Genomic DNA, 20,908 nt, shown 5'->3' with positions numbered 1-20,908 from the left:
ACCTTAAGGTTTCGGCGTCCCGAGCCGTGGGGTCGGGGAACGAGTCCGGAGACCGAGCGGTGGGAGGCTGGGGCACGCAGGGCTCGGGCCGGGTGGGGAGCCAGCACAGGGGCCTCGGAAGAACAGTGGACAAGGGAGAAGAGAAGGAGGAGAGCGCGGCGAGCCCCCTGACTTCCCGCTGGCGGGGCCCCCGCTGCCCGCCCTCTCTCCCTCTGCTGCCAGTTACTTTGATGCGCTGGTGGCGCTGCGGCGGGGGCGTGCGCCAGACGGCGTCTTGAGCTGGAATGACCTGCAGGCCACCGTGAACCAGGTCAACGCTCAGGTGCAGGAAGAAACCGATCGTGAGTGGAGTCCAGGGCGGGCGGAGGCAGCCCATCCCTTACCCGGTCCCTCTGCCCACCGACGTGTGTCTTGCCCAGAGGTGCTGGCGGTCAGCCTCATCAACGAGGCTCTGGACCAGGGCAGCCCCGAGAAGACCCTGTCGGCCCTCCTGCTCCCCTCGGCTGGCCTGGACGACGTCCACCTGCCTGTGGCCCCTCGGTACCATTTCCTCCTTGTGGCGGCCAAAAGGCGGAAGGCCCAGGTGAGGTCTGCGTCGGTCGCTGGAGCAGAAAGAGCGTCCGCCGTGGGCAGGGCTGTCCCAGGATGCACCTGGGGCCAGCCCAGTCTGATGAGAGTCCGCTCTGGGGGTGGAGGGCAGGAGGGGCCGTGGGGGGAGGTGGCCCCCGGCCAGGGCGCTGGACCGAGCTCCGGATGCCAGCATGCAGAGGGTGGTGGGGGCTTGTGCGTGGGTAGAGCCCAGGCCTGGGGGCCAGAGAACGGGGCCGCACTTCCTGCTCTGACACTCGGCGACGTTGTGACCTCCAGCAAATCCCGTGTCTCTGAGCTCTGCCAACGCGTCCGTAACGTACTGCACGCGCTGGTTCTACGTGCCTTCTGGAATGGGGGAAATCACACGATCGGAGAGCGTGGTGGGGTCCTAAGCCTGTAGCGCCCTGAGCCCACGGTGGCGCGGGGGGTTGAGGGCTAGACCTGCTGGGCCAGACGCCTCAGTGTGCATCCTGGTGGGCTGACCCTGCCCACGTCCTGCTGTTTCCTCACCTGCAGACACGACATGACAGTCGACGTGTCTCGCGGTCAGGGGTTCGGTGACATGGCGTGCTGGTAAAGCTGCCTGGGTTCTTCCTGGGCTGAGCATCGTTTGTGGGCTTTGCAAAAGCCGGTTCCAAAGAAAGTGCTTTAGAGCGCTGCCTGGAGCACAGCGGCCCGTCACGTTTTGTTTAGAAAGTTTGTCCCGTGGGGCGTCTGGGTGGCTCAGTCGGTTAAGCATCCGACTTCGCCTCAGGTCATGATCCCACAGTTCGTGGGTTCGAGCCCCGCATCGGGCTCTGTGCTGACAGCTCAGAACCTGGAGCCTGCTTCGGATTCTGTGTCCACCCCACCCCACCCCGCCCCTCCCCCGCTCACGCTCCGTCTCTCTCTCAAAAATAAACACATTAAAAAATTTAAAAAAAAAAAAAAAAGAAAGTTCCTCCTGTCTGTGAGGAGGGTTGGCAGGGAGCGGAGTCTGGGGTTGGGGCTGGGTGAAGGGGGGTGGGGCAGCGGGGAACCAGCCTGACCCTGTGGCCTGCACAGACTCTCTCAGCCTGTGGTCACACGTAGCCTGCCACGCCTGGTGGCGTAGAAGGTTCGGAGCAGGGATGGGAAGGACAGAGGGGAGGCCAGGGTCAGGATCGGCCCGAGAAGGTGCGCGATGAGGCACAGGGGCGCAGGAGCAGGGCAGGTGCAGGGAGACTTTGGTCCGGGCTCTCCTGGGACGTGGCTGAGGCACAAGGGCAGGGAGGTGAGCTGCCCGGAGGGCGGAGGCTCTGGGGGTGCTGCGGCCAAGCTGAGAACAGGCCCGGACCGAGCCTTCTGAGCCTGGCAGCAGCCCACCGGAGCAGGTGACAAGGCCATGCCTGCACGCGGGTCCTCGCACAGCTGAGCTTGGGGCCTGCCTGGCCCGGCTCTCGTCTCTCCCACATCTCTTGACATCCCAGGCAACGGGGGACCCCGGAGCGGTGCTGTGGCTGGAAGAGATCCGCCGGGAGGTGGTTCGAGCCAACCAGGACACGAACGCCGCACAGCAGAGTACGTGGGCCTGGGGGCCCTGCAGGAGTCTGGTGGCTGGGGTGGGGTGGGGGCTGGGGGAGGGAAAGAGGTGTGGCTCCCCACCCAGGGAGATGGACCAGAACCACAGCAGGGCCTTGCTGCTTGGACTAGAGGGTGGGCTTCCAGCAGCCGGGCTGGCAAGTCTCAGGGTTGAGAGCCCACAGCCCACCCGTGCCTCCGTCCATGCCTTCCAGTGGGTACTTGACCCCGAAGCCTGAGCGTGTGAAATTGGATGGTGGCTGAAGGTCCGTCCCATACCGCCCGCTCTGGCTGGGGGGTGTTCAGGCGTGGGCGGCGGGGGTCAGTACACAGAGACACTTGCGTTGCAGAGCGCGTGCTGGTGGTGTCGGTCTGTACTGTCTGGAGTCCCTCTGTCTGTCTGTCTGTCTGTCTGCGTGACGGAAGGCAGGTGCTGCACTTCTCGGACTTTATTCTCTCCCTAAGAAACTGTCCTGAGCTTCTCTGCCCGTATCCTGCCCTTGAGCTTCTGTACGAGAGAGATTGGAGCTGTCTTCTTACCCCGCCCCAGCCAGCCCCATGCTGCCTCCCTCCAGGAAGCCTTCCTTGACTGCTACCTTTTCCTCCAGGCACAGCTGCATGCTCTGTTTTCATCTATGTCTGCATCCATGCTGGGAGGTTCCCTGTCCCCTCCTTTAGATGGGCCTTTTGTGTCCTGTGAATCCCACCCCCGTAGGCAGGACAGGGCGCTTGGGAGGGACTTGGGGGAGGGGTAAGGACCAACCCCTGCCTCCTGATGCCCCTGTCAGTGGCTCTCGGTGTGGCCGCCATCAACCAGGCCATCAAGGAGGGCAAGGCGGCCCAGACAGAGCGGGTGTTAAGGAACCCCTCCGTGGCCCTCCGAGGGGTGGTTCCCAACTGCGCCGACAGCTACCAGCGAGTCCTGGAAGGAGCCATGGCAAAGAAGCGGCGCCCAGGTAATGGCCCCAGCCCCTCCCTCCGCCTGTCCCAGCCGCCCGCCGCCTCCTCGGAGCCTCTCGTCCTTACCTGGCTTCTGCTCAGGGGACGCGGCTCTCTGGGTCCAACACGACATGAAGGATGGCTCCGCCTACTACTTGCACCTGCAGACCTTCCGGGGAACTTGGGAGCCGCCCACCGGCTGCCGCCTGAACACGTCCCACCTGACTCGGGAGGAGATCCAGGTCGGCAGAGCCCCTGTGCAGGAGGGGCCGGGGAGGGCCTTCCCTGTAGCTGAGGCTCCGCCTGCCAGGGTACCACAGGCTCTCTCCTGCCTCCACAGTCCGCCATCACCAAGGTCACGGCTGCCCGTGACCGCCAACAGCTCTGGAAGGCCAACGTCGGCTTAGTCATCCAGCTCCAGGCCCGCATGCGCGGCTTCCTGGTTCGGCAGAAGTTCGCTGAGCGCTCCCGCTTTCTGAGGACCTGGCTGCCAGCGGTCATCAAGATCCAGGTGGCGGGCACTGGCCTTGGAAGTCCAGGGCCTGGGGTCTGGGCTTTGGGGTTTCCTTCCTGCCTGCTCTCTGCTGAGTGGGAGGGGGATGATCTTCCGGCCCCCGAGCGGTGGGGTTTGAGAGGAGCATGTGTTCCAGAGCCTGGGTTTGGGTCCCGTCTCCGCCACTTAGTCACCACGTGACCCTGCCAGGCACGTACTCTGGACCAGCTTCCCCGTCTGCAGAATGGAAACGTGAATGTCGTAGCAGGGCTGTCGTGAGGGCTAAGCGAGGTGACATCCAACGGGCATCTGAACAGTGCCAGTCACTGTCATCACCGTCACTGTCCCCAGGGCATGAGCTGCTTCGTTGCCTTCCCGTGGGGAAGAGGGAGTGAGGTTTAGTGAGCCATTGGGGTTCGGACGTGAGGGGGGCGTCCCGGGTCGGGGGTAAACAGGAAAGGGTGGACCAGCCCCAAGGGGAACTTTTGTCTCCAGCCAGCCCTTTCTGCTTGTATCCTTCCGACCTGCAGATGGTCCCACGAGTAACTGGGGGCAGGGGCAACTCGGAAGGTGGGCCTCGGGCCCGACCACCCTACGAGCCAGGAAAGATGGGAGTCGAGCACACAGAGACTCCCCAGGTAGATGTGACCTGTAGGTGTCACGGGCACGTGTGCACCGTGAAGATACTTTACGTAACGAACGTGTGCACACCCGGTATCTGCAAGGATGCCCGCTGGCCCGGGGCAAGGGCAGGAGACGGACGGGAGACACACAGAGGAGCGACCACATCTCCCCTGGCGGGGCCAGGAACACAGCTGACATTAGATGCTGTGCTGATAGGGACGCAGAGCAACCCAGAAGAGTCCCCCGGGGCAGGGGGGGGCGAGTGGTCCCTGAGTATGCGCTAGCCCGTGTAGGGGCTGGTAACGGAGGGCTTGGGCTTTAGAGTTAGAGGCTGGAGTTCGCCTCCTGGTCCTGCCATTTCTGGGTCGTACGAGGACCTTGGGCGCCTTCCCTAAGCCCTCTCCGGCACCGTCCCCTCATTCACGACGATGGTCCTGACCTCACGTGTGGATTGTGAGGGTTGAGCAGGACAGTTTCACGTAGCGCTGAGCTGGTGAGCACTCCACAGGTGCTGGCCGTGATACCAGGTTACCTGGCAGGGCGCTGGTCCCAGAAGTCAATGCAGATGACTTAGCAGTTAGCACCGAGTGGTCTGATCGCAGGGATTCCCCCCGCCTGAGCCTGGACTGGAATTTGACCCCAAAACTACAGAGCTGAGAAGCCACGGCAGCAGTGGCAGAGGGGATGGGGTCAGGGCGCATTTGCCACCAGCCCTGGAGCTGTGCGGGTTCCGGCCTAGGTCCTGGGAGGCGGGGGAAGGGAGAGGTGGCCCAGAGCCTCTCGGGCCACCTGTCCTCCAGCCGTAGAGAAGTAGCAAGGGTCAGCAATGGTGTTGGTGGGGCGTACGGAGACCTCCCTGTCTCCCGAAGGCTCTGAGCCTGGCTGAGAGCCAGTCCCTGTCCTGTCTTTCGACCAATCCAGACTGGGGGGGGGGGGGGGGGCTCTTTAGGAAGGAGCTGTGTGTGGGTGGGTGGAGGAAGAGAGGAGAGGGGTCCCCTCTGCTTTTCACCGCAGCAGGTATCCAGAGGGACAGTCTGTACCTGCAGAAGGAGAGGATGTAGCACCTGGAAAAGGCCTGGGCTGGGGGCTTCCTGGGCCCGCAGGCTCCAGGGTGGACGGCTGCCGTCCTGGGGCCGCCCTGCCTCTTTTACACCCCGTCCCAACAGGGTGACACGGTCAGCCTCAGGAGGGAGCCCGGCCCGGAGGACTGGCTCTGGGGAGGGCTGGGAGGGCAGTTGGTCGAGAAGGGATACTCCAAACGCACCAGCCCCAGTGTCAGCGCCGGGGTGTCGCCCAGGGCCTGAGCGCCCAGGGCGTGCTCCATGTAGGCCCTAAAAGACACGAAGGGTTTTGGGGGCAGGTGGGGCTGGGGGTCGGGATCGGGGGCGTAAACGAAGGGTCGGGCAGAAAGTCAGCAGGCACGTTGAGAGGAAAGTGAATCGTCTGGTGTGGCTGCAATCACGGAGGAAGGAGCCGGTGGGGGGACGTGTGTGTGTCAGATGGTCGAGAACTTCTGGAAATTTGAGGCGGAGAGAGACACAGTCCGAGAAGTACGTTAGGAAACTAATCTACACAGGCTTGGCACGAAAGGGGAGAGGCCCCTGAGAGGGAAGGGGGCCGTGAGGTTTGGTTTTAGAGACCAAAGAGGGCCGGGTGCCCTGAATCGCTGTGCTCTGTGCAGGGGAGGCTGGCACAGGGTTGGGCGCGAGCGGGGTGGGGTCGTTGGAACAGGAGTGTGACTAGGGGAGCGTGGGCGGCCCGCGGCCCCCACGGCTCTGCCTGTGTCTCTGTGCGCCTCCCCAGACTGGGCGTGGGGGATGGCGGAGCACGTGCGTGTGTTTGGGGGGACACGGCGCATGCTCTGGTGACAGGGTGTAGACTGTATGACTACTGTCTTTTAAGCTCGTTGCCTTACAGTAGAGTCCCTGCGAGGAGGTGTTGGTTGGCCTGGGTGCGTGTGTGTGCATACGCGTGTGCCGGGACCAGGGAGGGCGGCAGGTGTCTGGTCTCCCCGTGTGGATGGAAGTTCTCTGACACCAGGGCTGGCTTTCCCTCCCCCCCCTCCCCCTCCCCCTCCCCTTGCCTGCCTCCCTCCTGCTTCCCTGGAGGGCCTCTCAGGCTAGCGGGGACCAGCCGGGCTCTTCTCCTTTCCCGTCCTGACGCCCAGGCTCACTGGCGGGGTTACAGGCAGCGGAAGACCTACCTGGGACGGCTGCAGTATTTAAAAGCAAACTCGGACGCCGTAATCAAGGTAGCTGTCACGGTTTGGGTGGGTTCCTGTCTCTTGAAGGGCCCTCTGAGAACAATTGTTTAGTCCTCTTGCCTCGTGGCCTCTGGGGACAGCTGGACTGGCCCCGGGCCGGAGGGTGGCCCCCGAGCCTGGAGCTCTGACGCAGTGCGCGTCCTCAGATCCAGGCCTGGGTCCGGATGTGGGCAGCTCGGAGGCGGTACCGGAGGCGTCTGGGATACTTCCAGAAGAATGTGAGTGTCCTCCTGCTGTCCCCGTGCCCGGCCTTCATGCATGAGACCAGGGCAGGGGCGGCCAGCAGCCCTTTCACACCTGTGTTCACCGCAGGTTAACTCCATTGTGAAGATCCAGGCGTTTTTCCGAGCCCGGAAAGCCCGGGATGACTACAGAATGCTAGGTACGCGGCTTGGTCTCCTCTCTGTCGTGAGTACACGGCCTGCCCTCCCCTGTCCGCGCGAGCCCATGGCCCCCGAGAGTCAGCAAGGCAGAGGGTCACGCCCCCCCCCAAGCTTGCAGCCTGGGCTCTGGAGACGTCGTTGGCCCTTCTTGAGCCCCTGCCCTCGTCGACAGCTGATGTCCCCGACCTTGAGCATATGGCTCAGGACCCGGGGTGCGTGTGGGAGTGAAGACATGTGCTCTGCCTTTGGGGATCCCCCAGTCTGGTGGTAGAGACAGGAAATCCCCCAGGCTCAGACAGGTCCAGATGTCCCTCCTGGGGCCACACAGCAGGGAGAGAATAGGAGACGTCTGTGCAGAACGTCCGATAGGGGTTGTAGCAGAAGCTCCTGCCCGCCAGGTAACATGGCCCGGTCCCCTGGAGGACTCCCTCGAGCATGTTCTTTCTGTACCAGGCCTCCACTATCTCCCCGTCGCTACCAGCAAAGTAATCAAGGGAAAGGGCTTCTCCCCACACTCTTGCGTGACCCGTGGCTCCCCCAGCTCTGGCTTCTGGGCCGTGCATGAAGCCTTCTGCAGTGTCAGGACTGAGTGCCAGCACCTAGGGGTGCTCTGTCATCCTGCCCCTTGTCCCCTCAGCGGGGCACGCACCTAAAGCCTCAAAGGGGTCCTTCTGGGCCGTTCTTGGCTCCTGTCCTGAAAGTCCAGAAGCCCAGCCTTGGATGCCCTGCTCTTTGGGAAGTAGACCCAGGGTCCATTTCCAAGTTTCCTCCAGTCCTTAGGTTCTGGAACAGGTGGGCCCCTTTCCCTTCCAGGCCTGAGGCAGCATTCCTGGGCATCAGGTGGCCTGCACTGCCCTGGGACATCCCTCTTACCCCACTCTGCCCGTCCTGCCCGCAGGGGTGCCGCCTGCCCATCTCTGACTCTGGGCACTCAGCCGATGAGAAGAACAAATTGGAGTAGGGGGTTCGTGGAGGCAGCTAGGGCTCTGACTTGGGGGCGGGAGAGGTCCCTGGCCTGGGCCCAGGGGCGAGGAGAGCAAGGGAAGGACGGTTCTTCTGTCATAGCCGCCCATAAGAGACAAGCAGCTCGGGGACAGGGCGGGCCTGGAGGCGGCCTGCTGGCCTCAAGCAGGCTGGCGACCAGGAGGTGGTAAGAGGCAGGGAGCTGCTGAGGAAGCCCCCGCGAGGGCCCGGCTCGTCCTGACGCCTCTTCCCTTCCCGCCAGTGCACGTGCCCCATCCCCCTCTCAGCGTGGTGTGCAGATTTGCCCACCTCTTGAATCAAAGCCAGGAGGACTTCCTGGCCGAGGCAGAGCTGCTGAAGCTTCAGGAAGAGGTGGTCAGGAAGATCCGGTCCAACCAGCAGCTGCAGCAGGACCTCAACCTCATGGACATCAAGATCGGCCTGCTGGTGAAGAACCAGATCACCCTGCAGGTGAGGGGCCGGGCCGCCCACCGCCAGACCCAGCTGCTTCCAGGGAGGTGGCTACCCGAGTACGTGTTACGTGTCGGATTTCGTCAGCTGGCTCAGGTCCTCGCTCCCGCGGCGCTTCGGGGGGCAGGTGACGGTGGAATTAGAATGCCTGCTTCTGCCGCTCCCCAGTGAGGGGGCCGCCAGCCGCCTCTTTAATCTCTGAGTCTGTTTCCTCCTCGGAGGCGGGAATAATCAGGGCGCCCACCTCACCAGGCCCGTGTAGACAGACAGGAAATTTCCTCAAACCGCAAATTACGAGGCCGCGCCGTGTGGGTAGAAGCGGCAGTGGTGGCCCCAGCCCGGGCGCGCGCCGTGAGAAATGAGCAGAATCCCACAGACGCGACGCCCGGGCTGCTAGCCGGCCCTCCCTGGGGGAGGGACGCACCCTGTGGAAGCAGAGGTGCCAGACGGAGTGGCGGGGCGGGGGGCGGGGGGGGGCGCGCACCCTAGAACCGTGTGCGGGGGCGCCTGGAACCGCAGAAAGGCCCGGTTCCTCGAGGCCTGATTCTGACCCTGCGCCGTGCCCCCCGGCACCTGCAGGAGGTGATCTCCCACTGCAAGAAGCTGACCAATAAGAACAAAGAACAGCTGTCGGGTATGATGGTTCTGGACCAGCAGAAGGGCCTGAAGTCGCTGAGCAAAGAGAAAAGGCAGAAACTAGAGGCTTACCAGCACCTCCTGTACCTGCTCCAGGTGAGCAGGAGCCTTTGGGACGAGAGGACCCCACCGTCCCCTAAGGGCCTGGGGCCTGGAGGCCTCTCTGTGCCTGTAACCCTAATGCCTTGACCCCGGAGACTGCCCCCCACTGCTGCTTGTCTGGAAGGTTCCTCGCGCCTCCCAGGCAGCGGGCCGCCGCCGCCTCCTCTCCGGGCCCCACCGGGAGAGCCTCTAATGCACCGCCGGCCCTCGAGGCACATCACACGCTTCCTGTTTCCCCCGTTGCTTGCAGACTCAGCCTCTCTACCTGGCCAAGCTGATCCTTCGCATGCCACAGAACAGAACCACCAAGTTCATGGAGTCCGTGATTTTCAGCCTGTACAACTATGCCTCCAACCGCCGCGAGGCCTACCTCCTGCTCCAGCTCTTCAAGACAGCGCTCCGGGAGGAGATCAGGTAGGCTTCCCGCGCCCAGACGAGCGGGAAGGGAACGGGCTGAGAGACGCCACCGTCGGCCCCTTCACAAGGGGGCGGTTTGTTGAGGTTTGAGGGCACAAATGGAATCACGAGACCTCTTCTCAGCCTCACGTGGAGCGTCTGTAAGAGCCTCCGGGGACAGTACGGAGGGAGGGTGTGGGCGGGCAAGTTAGCGCACAGGCTGTCGGGACAGGCCTTGAGAGGGGCCATAGCAGAGCAGGCTGTGAAGGGCCACAGTCTCGGAGAGGAGCAGCTCTTTGTCCTACACAGAGACAGGAGACCAGCTCCGGTGACCTCTCGAACTACAGGTCAAAGGTGGAGCAGCCCCAGGACATGGTGACAGGCAACCCCGCGGTAGTGGGGCTCGTGGTGAGGTTCTACCGCAATGGGCGGGGCCAGAGCGCCCTGCGCGAGATCCTGGGCAGAGTCGTCCAGGACGTGCTGGAGGACAAGACGCTGAGTGTCCACATCGACCCCATTCACCTCTACAAGAGCTGGATCAACCAGAGCGAGGCCCAGACCGGCCAGCGCAGGTGAGGGGCGGTGCAGGTGAGCAGCAGCAGAGGGAGATCTCCTTTGACCAGCTCCGAAGGTGGCATAGAAATGAGCTGCTGATTTATGCGGATACGACCCCGGCCCTGCGGGATGAAATAAAGTAGCTTTTAGCGCCCCCTCTGGTGGTTAACGTGGAACTGATGTCAATGACGCGGACCTGGGTGTAGAAGGAACACAGGTGAACGTGCAAACGTGTTTAATTGGCGGGTCGGTGCTTGCTTGAGAGTGGCCCGTCCGACCTGCCGGGAGTCGGGATACGGACGCCTCCTTGATGGGGGATAGCTGAGCACCCAGATTTGCAGGCGGATAGACAAGTGAGGTGGCAGGAGAGCTGGGTCGGCCTTGTAGACTGGGGGTGCTACTCGGGGGCACGGTCCTTGGGAAGGGGGCCGCCGAGGAGCCGCCCGCGCTGGCGGCCTCTCCGGTGGCACACGGGCCTGCGTGTTGGGGCTGCAAGGCCGAGGCCGTCTTCCCGATCGCCCCAACCGCCAAAGACTAGCTGAGGGATGACCCTGCCTCCAGCCCCGCTGAGGAGTCCACGCAGACCGTGGTCGTCCGCTCGTCCCTCCGCGTCCACCCCGTGGGCCCTCAGCTTCTCCTCCTTCGCCTTCCACCCACCTCGCTCCCTTTCCTCTGAGTCCTTTCTCTTATTCCGGCCTGGTCCCCTCCAGCACGCGGGGCCGCCCTTAGATGGAGGGTTCAAAGGGTGGAACTCGGGAGGGGAGGCCGTGGGGGAGGGGCTCTGGCCGATACCTTGTCTCTCTCTGCCCACAGCCGCCTCCCCTATGACGTCACTCCGGAGCAGGCCTTGAGCCACCCCGAGGTCCAGAGACGGCTGGACATCTCCCTCCGCAGCCTCCTCGCCGTGACGGACAAGTTCCTTGCAGCCATCATCTCCTCTGTGGACCAGATTCCGTAAGATCAGCCGCGCCCCAGCCCGGGCACGGGACCTCAAGAGGGCCAGGCCAGGCGAGCTGTAAACCTCTGTCCAGCGCTCTAGGAGGCGGGAATAGGTTAAATCAGTAGGTGGCACATCTGTGGTAGGAACAGTGACGATAACAGAATCTAACACATTTGAACACTGTTCTGTCATCGTACGTTACTTCCACGACATAGTTTCACTTGATCCTCACAAAATCCCTGAGCTAGAGGGAGGGCACGAATGGCCATCTCCATCTTCCAGACCAGGGAAGGAGTCGGCGAGGGGGAGGGGGTGGTGTAAGCCCCCATCTGTTGTTCTCCTCGGGCCCCGCCTCCAATCCAGCCCCTCCCGGGTGCTCGGTGATGACAGACAAGGTTGGCCTTCCCAGAGCCTCCCAGGCTGTCCTGGGACAGGGTTCTGGCTGGGAGTGCCCCACACCCCAGGTCCACGCTGAAGGTGCTTCTGTGGGGGGAGGCAAAGTGAATATCGGGACCTGGGCTGCTCCCCAGGGGAGACTGGAGCAAAGAAGAGGGTCTCGGGCCAGGCTGAAGGCCACATGCAAACTGAGTGGGCGGCTGGGCACTGACACTGGGGCAGGGGAGGGGGCGGCAGGACCCTGGTCCTTGGGCACTGACACTAAGGCAGGGGAGGGGGCGGCAGGGCCCTGGTCCTTGGGCACTGACACTAAGGCAGGGGAGGGGGCAGCAGGGCCCTGGTCCTGGGCACTGACACTAGGGCAGGGGAGGGGGCGGCAGGGCCCTGGTCCTTGGGCACTGACACTGAGGCAGGGGAGGGGGCGGCAGGGCCCTGGTCCTTGGGCACTGACACTGAGGCAGGGGAGGGGGCGGCAGGGCCCTGATCCTTGGGCACTGACACTAGGGCAGGGGAGGGGGCGGCAGGGCCCTGGTCCTGGGCACTGACACTAGGGCAGGGGAGGGGGCGGCAGGGAGCGGGCCGTGAGTAGCAGGGGTCACTGCCTGGAGCTCCGGCAGAGACGGGCGGACCGCGGCTCACGCACACTTCATCCGCAGGTATGGGATGCGGTACGTTGCTAAGGTCCTGAAGACAACCCTGGCGGAGAAGTTCCCCGACGCCCCAGAGAACGAGGTCTACAAGGCGAGTGTCCCCTCCCCAGACTCGCGAGCTCCCTTTTGCCCTGCTGGTGAACCCCCGACTGAGACAAATGGAGAGAAGACCCGACGCTGTAAAAATCAAGCGGGGAAATCTCCACGCTGGCTCACCAGCAGGGCCTCTGCCGGCGGGCGGAAAGGCGCATGGTCGTGAGCTAAGAGGCCGGACAGCCCCGCACGGGCCCAGGGGATCTGGGTTCCGGTCCCAGCCCCTGCCCAGCTTTCGCCGCGTGACCTCGAGCGGGTCGCCAGCCTGGGAGCTGGGGGGCGGGGCAGGGGCTGCCAGGGCGGACCCCCGGACGCTTCTGGGACGGTTTCCTCTGCCCCTCAGGTGGTAGGGAACCTCCTGTACTACCGCTTCCTGAACCCGGCCATCGTGGCCCCTGACGCCTTCGACATCGTGGCCGTGGCGGCGGGCGGTGCCCTGGCCGCCCCCCAGCGCCACGCGCTCGGGGCCGTGGCCCAAGTCCTGCAGCAGGCCGCTGCCGGCAAGGCCTTCCGCGGGGAGAGCCGACACCTGCGGGTCTTGAACGACTACCTGGAGGAGACGCACCTCAAGTTCAGGTCTCCGTCCCAGCACCCTGTCCCTCCTGTCCCCTTCTCCTGCTCTCGTCCTCTGCCGTGCCCCCCCTCCCCCCTCTGGGCCATGGGGGAAGCGCGGCACGGCCGGGGCGCGGCGGTCAGGGAGCCGGAGCGTGGGTTGTTGGAAGCATCGCCCGGCGGAGGCAAAGGAGGGCCGTCCAGGGCAGTGGGCTTGAGGGGACTCCGGGAGGGGGGCCGGGCGGCCCCGCGGGGGCGCACGGAACAGGTGGGGGTGCCGCCCGCCCTCTCCTACACCCTTCCTCTGGAGACAGGAGGTTCGTCTGCCGAGCCTGCCAGGTGCCGGAGCCGGAAGAGCGCTTTGCGATGGACGAGTACTCGGACATGGTGGCTGTGGCCAAACCCGTGGTGTACATCACCGTGGGGGAGCTGGTCAACACGCACAGGGTGAGGGGCGCGGCCGGGGGTCGCAGCGGGGCGGGGGGGCGGGGGGGGGCGGCGTGGGCGGCCCTCGGAGGAAGGTCTGGCTTGATCTGTAGCTGCTCTCTCCTCCCACCTGCAGCTGTTGCTGGAGCACCAGGACTCGGTCGCCCCCGATCACTGCGACCCCCTGCACGAGCTCCTGGAGGACCTGGGGGAGCTGCCCACCATCCCTGACCTCATCGGTGCGCGCCGTCCTTGGCGAGGGGGCCCCGCAGCGGAGGGGGGAGGGGGGGCCTGCAGGGAGGGAGGGACGGACAGACTGAATGGCGGGCCGGCAGGCTCTCTCCGGAGTTACATAGTCAGGGACGCGTGCCGGAAAGCCAGTCCGCACAGCACCTCTCCTTTCCCTCTGGTCCAAGATGGACACAGGGACCTGGACTGATAGGAAGAAAGGGGACAGACAGTAGAGGGACCCAGTGCCAGCGTGCGAACGGCCAATCGAATCGTGGGAGAGCGGTGTGGATGAATACGGGTCCGTTTGGAGTCTCCAAGGGTTTCTCTGACAGGGCCTTGAGTCCATGGAGTGACAGGATGTGGCCCTGCAGGGGTGGAAGTTCAGGGTGGGGGTGGTGACACATCGAAAGCTGGGAGCCCCAACGCCTGGGCAGAGGGCGTCGGTCAGAGGTTCATCCGCAGGAACCGGGAGGCTGAGCTCTATGGACGAGAGCCGTCCTGTGGGTGCTGCCCCCGGTGGACCCGCCTCTCCTGGCATAGAGGTGCCTGGAGCGGGCACGTAGCACGGCTGTCTGCACGTGGGGCACGCTCGTCTCATCCCTCCCCCCACTTCAGGGGAGGGCGTGGCCGCGGACAGGAGCCTGGACCCGAGCAAGCTAGAGGTGTCCCTGACGCTCGCCAACAAGTTTGAAGGGCTGGAGACGGACCCCGGCGATGCCAGTGCCCGGAGCCTGCTTCTGAGGTGGGTGAAGGTGGCCCCAGCCCCGGCCCCTGCTCAGATGGGGGGCGAGGCCATTCCACTGTCTTCCTGGGCTCCTGTCCTTCGGGCGGGTCCCCCTGAGGCTCACCGGCACTGCCCTCGCCGGGCCTCCGCTGTCCACCTCGGCCTCTGTTCTGTGCCGAGCTGAGGCCGAGGGAGAGCGGGGGTGTTGGTAACACCTGACGTTTGTGTGTTTCTGCGCTGTTACCGTTTGACCCGAGGGACAACCGTGAGGTCGGGGATGGTCTCCCTGCTTTAGTGTAGAGACCCGGGGTGGGTGTCCTGCTGAGAGAGAAGGTCAGGAGCTTTCCGCCCCCGATCCTGTGAAAGCGAGGGGGGCGCCCCGCAGGGCTGGCTGGCCATCTGGGCAGAAGAGAAGCCAAGTCGCCGCCTCGGTCCCGCGCTGGCAGGGCGGCCCCTCCCCACCCACTTGCCCAGTGAACCAGTGAGCTGGGCCCTTGGCCTTGTCTTGCCATCGCACTTCTAGCAGGGCGGGGCCAGGCGTGAGCACACAGCCAGAGCCACCAAGAGGAAGGTGGCCGTCAGGCACCCTGAGAGCTCAGAGAAGGGACACCTGAGCTGGGGAAGGTCTCCCACAGGAGGAGGCACATCCTTTAGCTCGTGGACTCAGGACGACAGTTTGTGGGAGGGCATTGTTGGCAGGGGGCCGGGGGTGAGGGCAGAGGTGAGGCGGCCCGGTGTGTGTGCACACAGGGGGTTCTGTACTCAGGCCCTGCATCTCACCCTGGGGTCTCCCTCCTTGTTTGTTCTCCTGACCTCCCGAGGTCCCTGGCAGCCATGACGTGGGGCAGGGTGCACCCACCCTCAGCTCCTGGCCAGCCCCGGGCCCAGACCCTTCCCTGTCCCTCCCCTCCTCCTGCAGCACCAAGCAGATGCTGGTGGACATCATGCAGTTCCAGCCTGGGGACTCCCTCGAGGAGATGCTGTCCCTCCCGGCGTCTAGAGAGCAGGTGAGTGGCCGGGTAGCTCCGAGTCTGGTCTGTTCATCCCCCCCTCCTGGCACCGCCCATTTCCTCCCCTAGACCCACCCAGGCTCCACAAGCAGACAGATGTGCCCCCCAGGAATGAGAACAGCACCCCCGTCCCGGCTCCCCTTGCAGCGAGAGTGAGCTCTGTAGGGACCCCAAAGCCCCTGATGTCCGTGCTGTGGGGAGGGCGGCTCAGGGGCATCGCGCAGCTACCCCAATGGGCGCTGGAGGGCAGGCATCCTGCAGGGAGAGAGGCCGCCTGAGGCCTGGAGGCAGAGAAGGTACTGGGTGGAGGTTCAGTTGGGCCCCCGGCAGCAAAGACTAAGCCGAGGGCCTTGCAGAGAAGGTGAGGATGGCCCGTAGGGGCAGGTCCCAAAGCACAGGATGGAGGAGAGGGGCGCCCCAGATACCCTGGAGACATCGCGGTGTTGGGAGGTGTGTGTCCAGAACCCCTTCCGCTGCGGCTTCCGCCCCGGTCTCCTTGGGCCACTGCCCCACTGTGGGGACCCCCGAGGCCCTCGCCCGTCTCTGACCTCCCCACCGCACCCACCCCTGCCCCAGATGAGCCGGGGTCCGCCCCGGCCTGGGGGCGGAGTGGCGCGGGGCCGACGGATCCCTGCAGCTCTTTTGTCCCTCAGGAAGCGGCCCACGAGCGGCTGATGAGCTGGCGCCGGGCCCGTGAGAGCCAGACCCCGGAGCCCCTGCGACGGCACCGCTCGCTGACCGCGCACTCCCTCCTGCCGCTGGCGGACAAGCGTCGGCGCGTCCTGCGCAACCTGCGCCGGCTGGAGGGCCTGGGGCTGGTCAGCGCCAGCGACGGCTACCAGGGGCTGGTGGACGAACTGGCCAAGGTAGCGACCCGGGGCGCCTCGGGACATGCCCCCCCCCACCGGCACGTGTCCGCCCAGATCCTCACCAGCCGGGGGAGGCCAAGGCACGGCCAGAGGGTCCGTTTTGAAGGCGAGGTCTGAACGTTACTCAGGGCGCTCTTGTACTGAAAGACCAGGAGCCTTGAAACCGTGACTCCTCGGTGGGGGCGAGGCCCCGGCCCTGAGGGTTCGGGCTGGAATCCTCGAGACCCTCCTCCTCGTCGGAAAAGCAGCTGGGAAACCTCCCTCTTCCTGCTTTTCCCGGAGACCCTCACAGGGAGTTGTTGTGGGCCCGGCCTGGCCCCAAGGCGCTCCCGTCGCAGGGGGCAACTCCCCCTCCCTTGTCCCCCAACCCCAGGACATCCGCAACCAGCGCCGTTGCCGGCAGAGGCGGAAGGCAGAGCTGGTGAGGCTGGGGGCCACGCTCCGCGGCCTGGACAGTAAGGCCACCTTCTTCGAGGAGCAGGGCGACTACTACAGCCAGTACATCCGGGCCTGCCTGGACCAGCTGGCCCCCCGCCCCAAGTGGGTGCCCCCTCCCGCTCCCCGTGACCTCTCACCTCTGCCCACGTGACCCCTGAAAGGGAGGTCGCCCGGGACGGCAGGGTCCCTTTCCGATTCTGGCCTTCGGTCCCCTCACAGAACCTCGGGGTCCGAGTCGGCCGCCACAGGGAGAACTGGGGTCTTTGGTGTTGAAGACCCGGCTCCATGAATTCCCTGGGCCCTTTTTTAAACCAGGAGCTCCGGGAAAGGGAAGAAGCCGTCGCTCCGTTACACTGCTGCCCAGCTCCTGGACAAGGGGGTCCTGCTGGAGATCGAGGGCCTTCCCACCTCTCAGTACGTGTCTTCGGAGGGCACAGTGTCAGACCCCCACCGGGCCCCAGCGTGGCCCCGCCTTGGAGGGGCTGCGGGGTGATGGGGAGACGGGACACCTCCAGACAGAAAGCCGAGGGCAGCGCACGTGGTCCGGCACAGCCCCGGACACACCCAAGGGGGAGGGCACCGGGGACCCGTCCTGGAGGAGGGGACGGCCGTAAGGGCCAGGCACGCCGAAGACAGAGGCAGCCGGGGCCCCGCGAGCCCTGACGGGAAGTCTGGGCTCCGGAGGAGGGGGGCCGGGGCCCTGGAAGGAGGCACTGAGTCCGCGTTTTGAATCCTGTCCCTGAAAGCTTCAGAAATGTGATCTTTGACATCAGCCCTGGAGACGAGGCAGGGAAGTTCGAAGTCAATGCCCGGTTCCTGGGTGTGGACGTGGAGTGGTTCCAGCTTCACTACCAGGTGAGAGGCCCCCCAGGGGCCCCAAGCCGCCGGCCTGGCTCGGGTGCCCGCCTGAGGACAGTGGGCCCGCCTCGCTCCTCTCAGCCGTGGGGGACGTCAGCTCCCCACCCCGCCCGTCAGCACCGTCCGTTCCTGAACAGAAGGGTGAGGGTCTTGCAGCCCGAGCGCCTCTGTCCCCAGGCCCTGGCCCAGACCCCACCGCCAAGCACAGAGCGTGCAGCTGGCGGGCACTGTCAGAGCGGATGAGTCCTGATGTCCCAGCACGTGTCTGGGACCTCGCACACGCCGCCCTGCGGCCCTCTGCACAGCCCTGAAGCGTGACCCCTGTTCTCCGGGCTCTGAGGCTGACTCAAGACGCAGCCTGAGACACAGGCCAGTGTTCAGGACAGCTGTGATTTTGTTTGTTTAGGTTTATTTATTTTGAGAGAGAGAGCACGAGCTGTAGAGGGGCAGAGGTGTGGGGGGGGGGGGGGGGATCCCAAGCAGCCTCCGCGCTGTCAGCACAGAGCCCAACGTGGGGCTTGAACTCACAAGCCGTGAGATCATGACCTGTGCCGAAGTCGGACGCTCAACCGACTGAGCCACCCAGGCGCCCCAGGAAGCAGTGACTTTAAACCCACGTCTTTTTGTTCTGCCCTTTGGCCTTTTGAATGAGAGAAGGGGTTTGAAGCCCTGACTCTGCTCGAATTGACATTTGGTCAAGTCCCTGTGCCTCTCTTGGCCTTGATGTCCTCATCTGTGACTGGGGTTTTGACGGCCAGTGCCCCTGGGTGGGCGAGGGAGGCTCGGGGGCATGAGCGTTGTGTAGACTGGCCGGGCCACCACCAGGAGCCCTCGCGCACCCCACCCCTGCCCTCTCCCCAGGACCTCCTGCAGCTCCAGTACGAAGGTGTAGCTGTTATGAAGCTCTTCAACAAGGCCAAGGTCAACGTCAACCTTCTCATCTTCCTCCTCAACAAGAAACTGCTGCGGAAGTGACGGAGGCAGGGGCCGCTCCGCGAGCCCCTCTTCCCTGCCAGGTTGCGGGGTCTCAACACTAACACTAGCTCACAGCCCTGCGGACGCCCAGGGCTCAGGGCTGGGCCGAGCTCCGGGAGCATCACCACCACCACCCCCCCGCCCCCGCCCCCGCCCCCGCCCCGGCTGGAGCAGCTGGCCCACCGGGCCACACGAAGTCTCCCTGGCGACAGTGAGCCTTGCCCAGAGGCTGGCCGTGTGGCCGATAAGCCCCAGAGCCCCTCGGTGTCCCTACCGGACCGCAGCGCGGGGACCTGGGCCCTGCACCCTGGCCCACCGAGGCCCTTGCTCTTTGCCCGCTGCTGCCCTCCCGCGGTCACCCCGATATTTGCAAGCACTGCCCCGCCGCCTCTGCCTCCCTGCTCCCTGCAGGCCCCAAAGCCAGGCTCCCGCTCCCTCCTCCCTCTTCGGCAGCAGCGGGTGAAAACCACCCCCCCCCCACCCCCCACCCCCCCCCCCCCGTTACCTCAAGTCCCGCTCCGAGGATATTTATTCTCCCCCCCCCGGCACTGGGGGTCACCGTGTGGCCCTCCCCCTGGGTGTACCCCTTCATCTCTTTGAGCTCAGAGAAGGCGTTGCCATCTCCCATGTCCCAACAGTCCCGCCCGCCCCTCCCGCCGTGTGCGCAGGACGCCTTGGGGGGGGGGGGGGGCAGGAAGGTCCCCGTTCGTGTTTCAGACTCGTCCTGTCCCCTTCCTACGGCACGAAGAGCGTCTTTCCCTCTGTTCGCTCACCCTTCCGGGCAGTCCCAGTCCCTGCATTCTTGTCCCTGACACTGTCTCTCCCCCACGTCCACCCAACTTCCTGTCCGTCTGCCCCTGATGTCACTTGAATAAAAGCAGCCGTCACCCGCACATGTGCAGTTCACCCCGGCTTCATTTCCTGCAGAGCAGGTCTCCGGCTTCTGAGACGGCTCTTGCCCGGGAGAGGAGAGCCGGGGGGGGGGGGGGGGGGGTCCTTGCTGCAGCCCCCGAAGCGCCCGCCTGGCCGAGCTCGTAAAAGCTTAATTAGACGAGGGTTGGTTCCTCTCCCGCCTGCCCCGGGGCACGGGCACGGGGACGGGGAAGGAGTGCTTAGGTTTTGGTGCTGTTTTTATCGCAGCTCTGGAGGCTAAAGCCAAGAGGAGGAGGGACCAGGCCCAGTTGCGCCCCACCCGCTCCGCACACACTTCCAGCAGCTTCTCCTCGTGTGCTCTGGCCACAGCTGCTTAGGTGTGTTGCGGCCTCTGTGCTCTGAGCAAAACCCCCTTTCCGCGACAAGAGCCCCCCTCCTTTCCTCCCTGCTGTCCGGGAACAGGGACAAAGCCTGGGGACGAGGGAACGGTACAGAGGCACCCGCCCTGACATCCCGCCCAGAAGCCCCCGCTGGGCACCCCCGGTTTGCCTGGCGGGTCTGTCTTCCGCTCCGTCACTCAGGATCTGTCTCGCTGTCACATCGTCTCCTTCCCATAACATGTCACAGCAGAGACTTACGGTACTGCCTCACTCTGAGTGACAGTGACACACACAGTGGATTCGGGGTCCCACACACCATCAGCCGTCGCTGAAAAGCTCACACTCGCCCGACGGCTCCAGCACCGGGTACCACCGTGATGCTCCCCGGCAGCCGCGTGGGCTCAGCCACGTGGAGCACGCGCTGGCTCGTCACCGTGGCTACTGTCACTAGGGCCTGTGTGGCTGGGCTCTTTGCAGGCACTTCTCACGGCAACTCCGCAGAGGGGAGCGCCCCACCCCCGCCCTCTGCAGGGCAGGTGACAGAACCGAGGCGGGCGAGGCTCGGAGCTCTGGGTCACAGCCGGCAAGGGGCAGAGCAGGGCTCTAAACTCGGGCCCACCCCCTCCGGGCTCACCTTCCCCCACCTCGTGTCTTATCTGAGAGAAACATTTCCACTTCCTTCAGCCCACCCTCTCGTGCCGCCCTCTTTCGAGCCCACTGCTCAACCCTCCCGGTGGCCCCTGACACGCCCCGGTTCATCACTGTCTTCCTGTCAATGGCCAATGTGACACAGAGGCACGTAGGTCCTATGGGGGAGGGCACTCTCTTCAGGGACAATTTGACAACATCAGAAATGGGGAAAGAGAGGTCTTTCTACCAAATGTTGTTGGGGCAGCTGAATATCCACGTACAAAAGAATGAAGCCGGACCCCTACCTCATACCGTATACCAACATTGAAACAGATCATAAACCAAAACTAACAGCTAAAACTATAGCATTCTTAGAAGGAAACGTAAATTTGCATGACATTGATCGGGCGATGGTTTCTGAAGACACCAGAACCACCAGCACCAGCGGCAAGAATTAGATACACTGGAGCCTCGGCAAAGTCAAAAACTTGTGCTGTAAAGGACACCTTCGGGAAAATGCAGACAGGGGCACCTGGGTGGCTCAGTTGGTTGAGATCGGTTCAGGTCATGATCTCACGGTTCGTGGCATGGAACCCCGCGTTGCGCTCTGTGCGGACAGCACTGAGCCCGCTTGGGATTCTCTCTCTACCCCTCCCCTGCTTATGCTTTCTCTTGCTCTCAAAATAAATTATCTTAGGGGTGCCTGGGTGACTCATTCGGTTAAGCATCAGACTCCGGCTCAGGTGATGATCATGCAGTTTGTGAGTTCGAGCCCTGCGTTGGGGCCCTACGCTGACAGCTCGGAGCCTGGAGCCTGCTTCGGATTCCGTGTCTCCCTCTCTCTCTGCCCCTCCCCCACTCACACTGTGTCTCTCAAAAAAACATAAACGCTAAAAAATAGTAAAATA

At 64.3% G+C, this 20,908-nt stretch overlaps 1 protein-coding gene across 1 annotated transcript in view; it reads left to right on the top strand.

The window, feature by feature from the left end:
- IQGAP3 (IQ motif containing GTPase activating protein 3) overlaps positions 1 to 18,258 on the top strand; it is a 35,006-nt gene extending 16,748 nt beyond the window's left edge. Inside the window, exons 14-38 of the mRNA XM_019431537.2 lie at positions 223 to 341; positions 420 to 583; positions 2,040 to 2,130; positions 2,919 to 3,086; positions 3,172 to 3,311; positions 3,410 to 3,580; positions 6,354 to 6,437; positions 6,596 to 6,667; positions 6,762 to 6,831; positions 8,058 to 8,266; positions 8,846 to 8,998; positions 9,255 to 9,418; positions 9,748 to 9,972; positions 10,769 to 10,909; positions 11,948 to 12,032; positions 12,378 to 12,610; positions 12,901 to 13,033; positions 13,149 to 13,251; positions 13,859 to 13,985; positions 14,887 to 14,974; positions 15,631 to 15,843; positions 16,220 to 16,386; positions 16,600 to 16,698; positions 17,031 to 17,139; positions 18,004 to 18,258. Coding sequence (XP_019287082.2) covers positions 223 to 341; positions 420 to 583; positions 2,040 to 2,130; positions 2,919 to 3,086; positions 3,172 to 3,311; positions 3,410 to 3,580; positions 6,354 to 6,437; positions 6,596 to 6,667; positions 6,762 to 6,831; positions 8,058 to 8,266; positions 8,846 to 8,998; positions 9,255 to 9,418; positions 9,748 to 9,972; positions 10,769 to 10,909; positions 11,948 to 12,032; positions 12,378 to 12,610; positions 12,901 to 13,033; positions 13,149 to 13,251; positions 13,859 to 13,985; positions 14,887 to 14,974; positions 15,631 to 15,843; positions 16,220 to 16,386; positions 16,600 to 16,698; positions 17,031 to 17,139; positions 18,004 to 18,117 — 3,442 coding nt within the window. The 3' untranslated portion in view covers positions 18,118 to 18,258. The remainder of the gene's footprint in view (positions 1 to 222; positions 342 to 419; positions 584 to 2,039; positions 2,131 to 2,918; positions 3,087 to 3,171; positions 3,312 to 3,409; positions 3,581 to 6,353; positions 6,438 to 6,595; positions 6,668 to 6,761; positions 6,832 to 8,057; positions 8,267 to 8,845; positions 8,999 to 9,254; positions 9,419 to 9,747; positions 9,973 to 10,768; positions 10,910 to 11,947; positions 12,033 to 12,377; positions 12,611 to 12,900; positions 13,034 to 13,148; positions 13,252 to 13,858; positions 13,986 to 14,886; positions 14,975 to 15,630; positions 15,844 to 16,219; positions 16,387 to 16,599; positions 16,699 to 17,030; positions 17,140 to 18,003) is intronic.
- The last annotated feature ends 2,650 nt before the right edge of the window (positions 18,259 to 20,908 follow it).

The sequence above is a fragment of the Panthera pardus genome, unplaced genomic scaffold, assembly GCF_024362965.1.
Source record: "Panthera pardus isolate Hobbes unplaced genomic scaffold, ASM2436296v1 HiC_scaffold_21, whole genome shotgun sequence".
NCBI lineage: Eukaryota > Metazoa > Chordata > Mammalia > Carnivora > Felidae > Panthera > Panthera pardus.
This window is presented reverse-complemented; position numbering and strand designations above follow the sequence as displayed.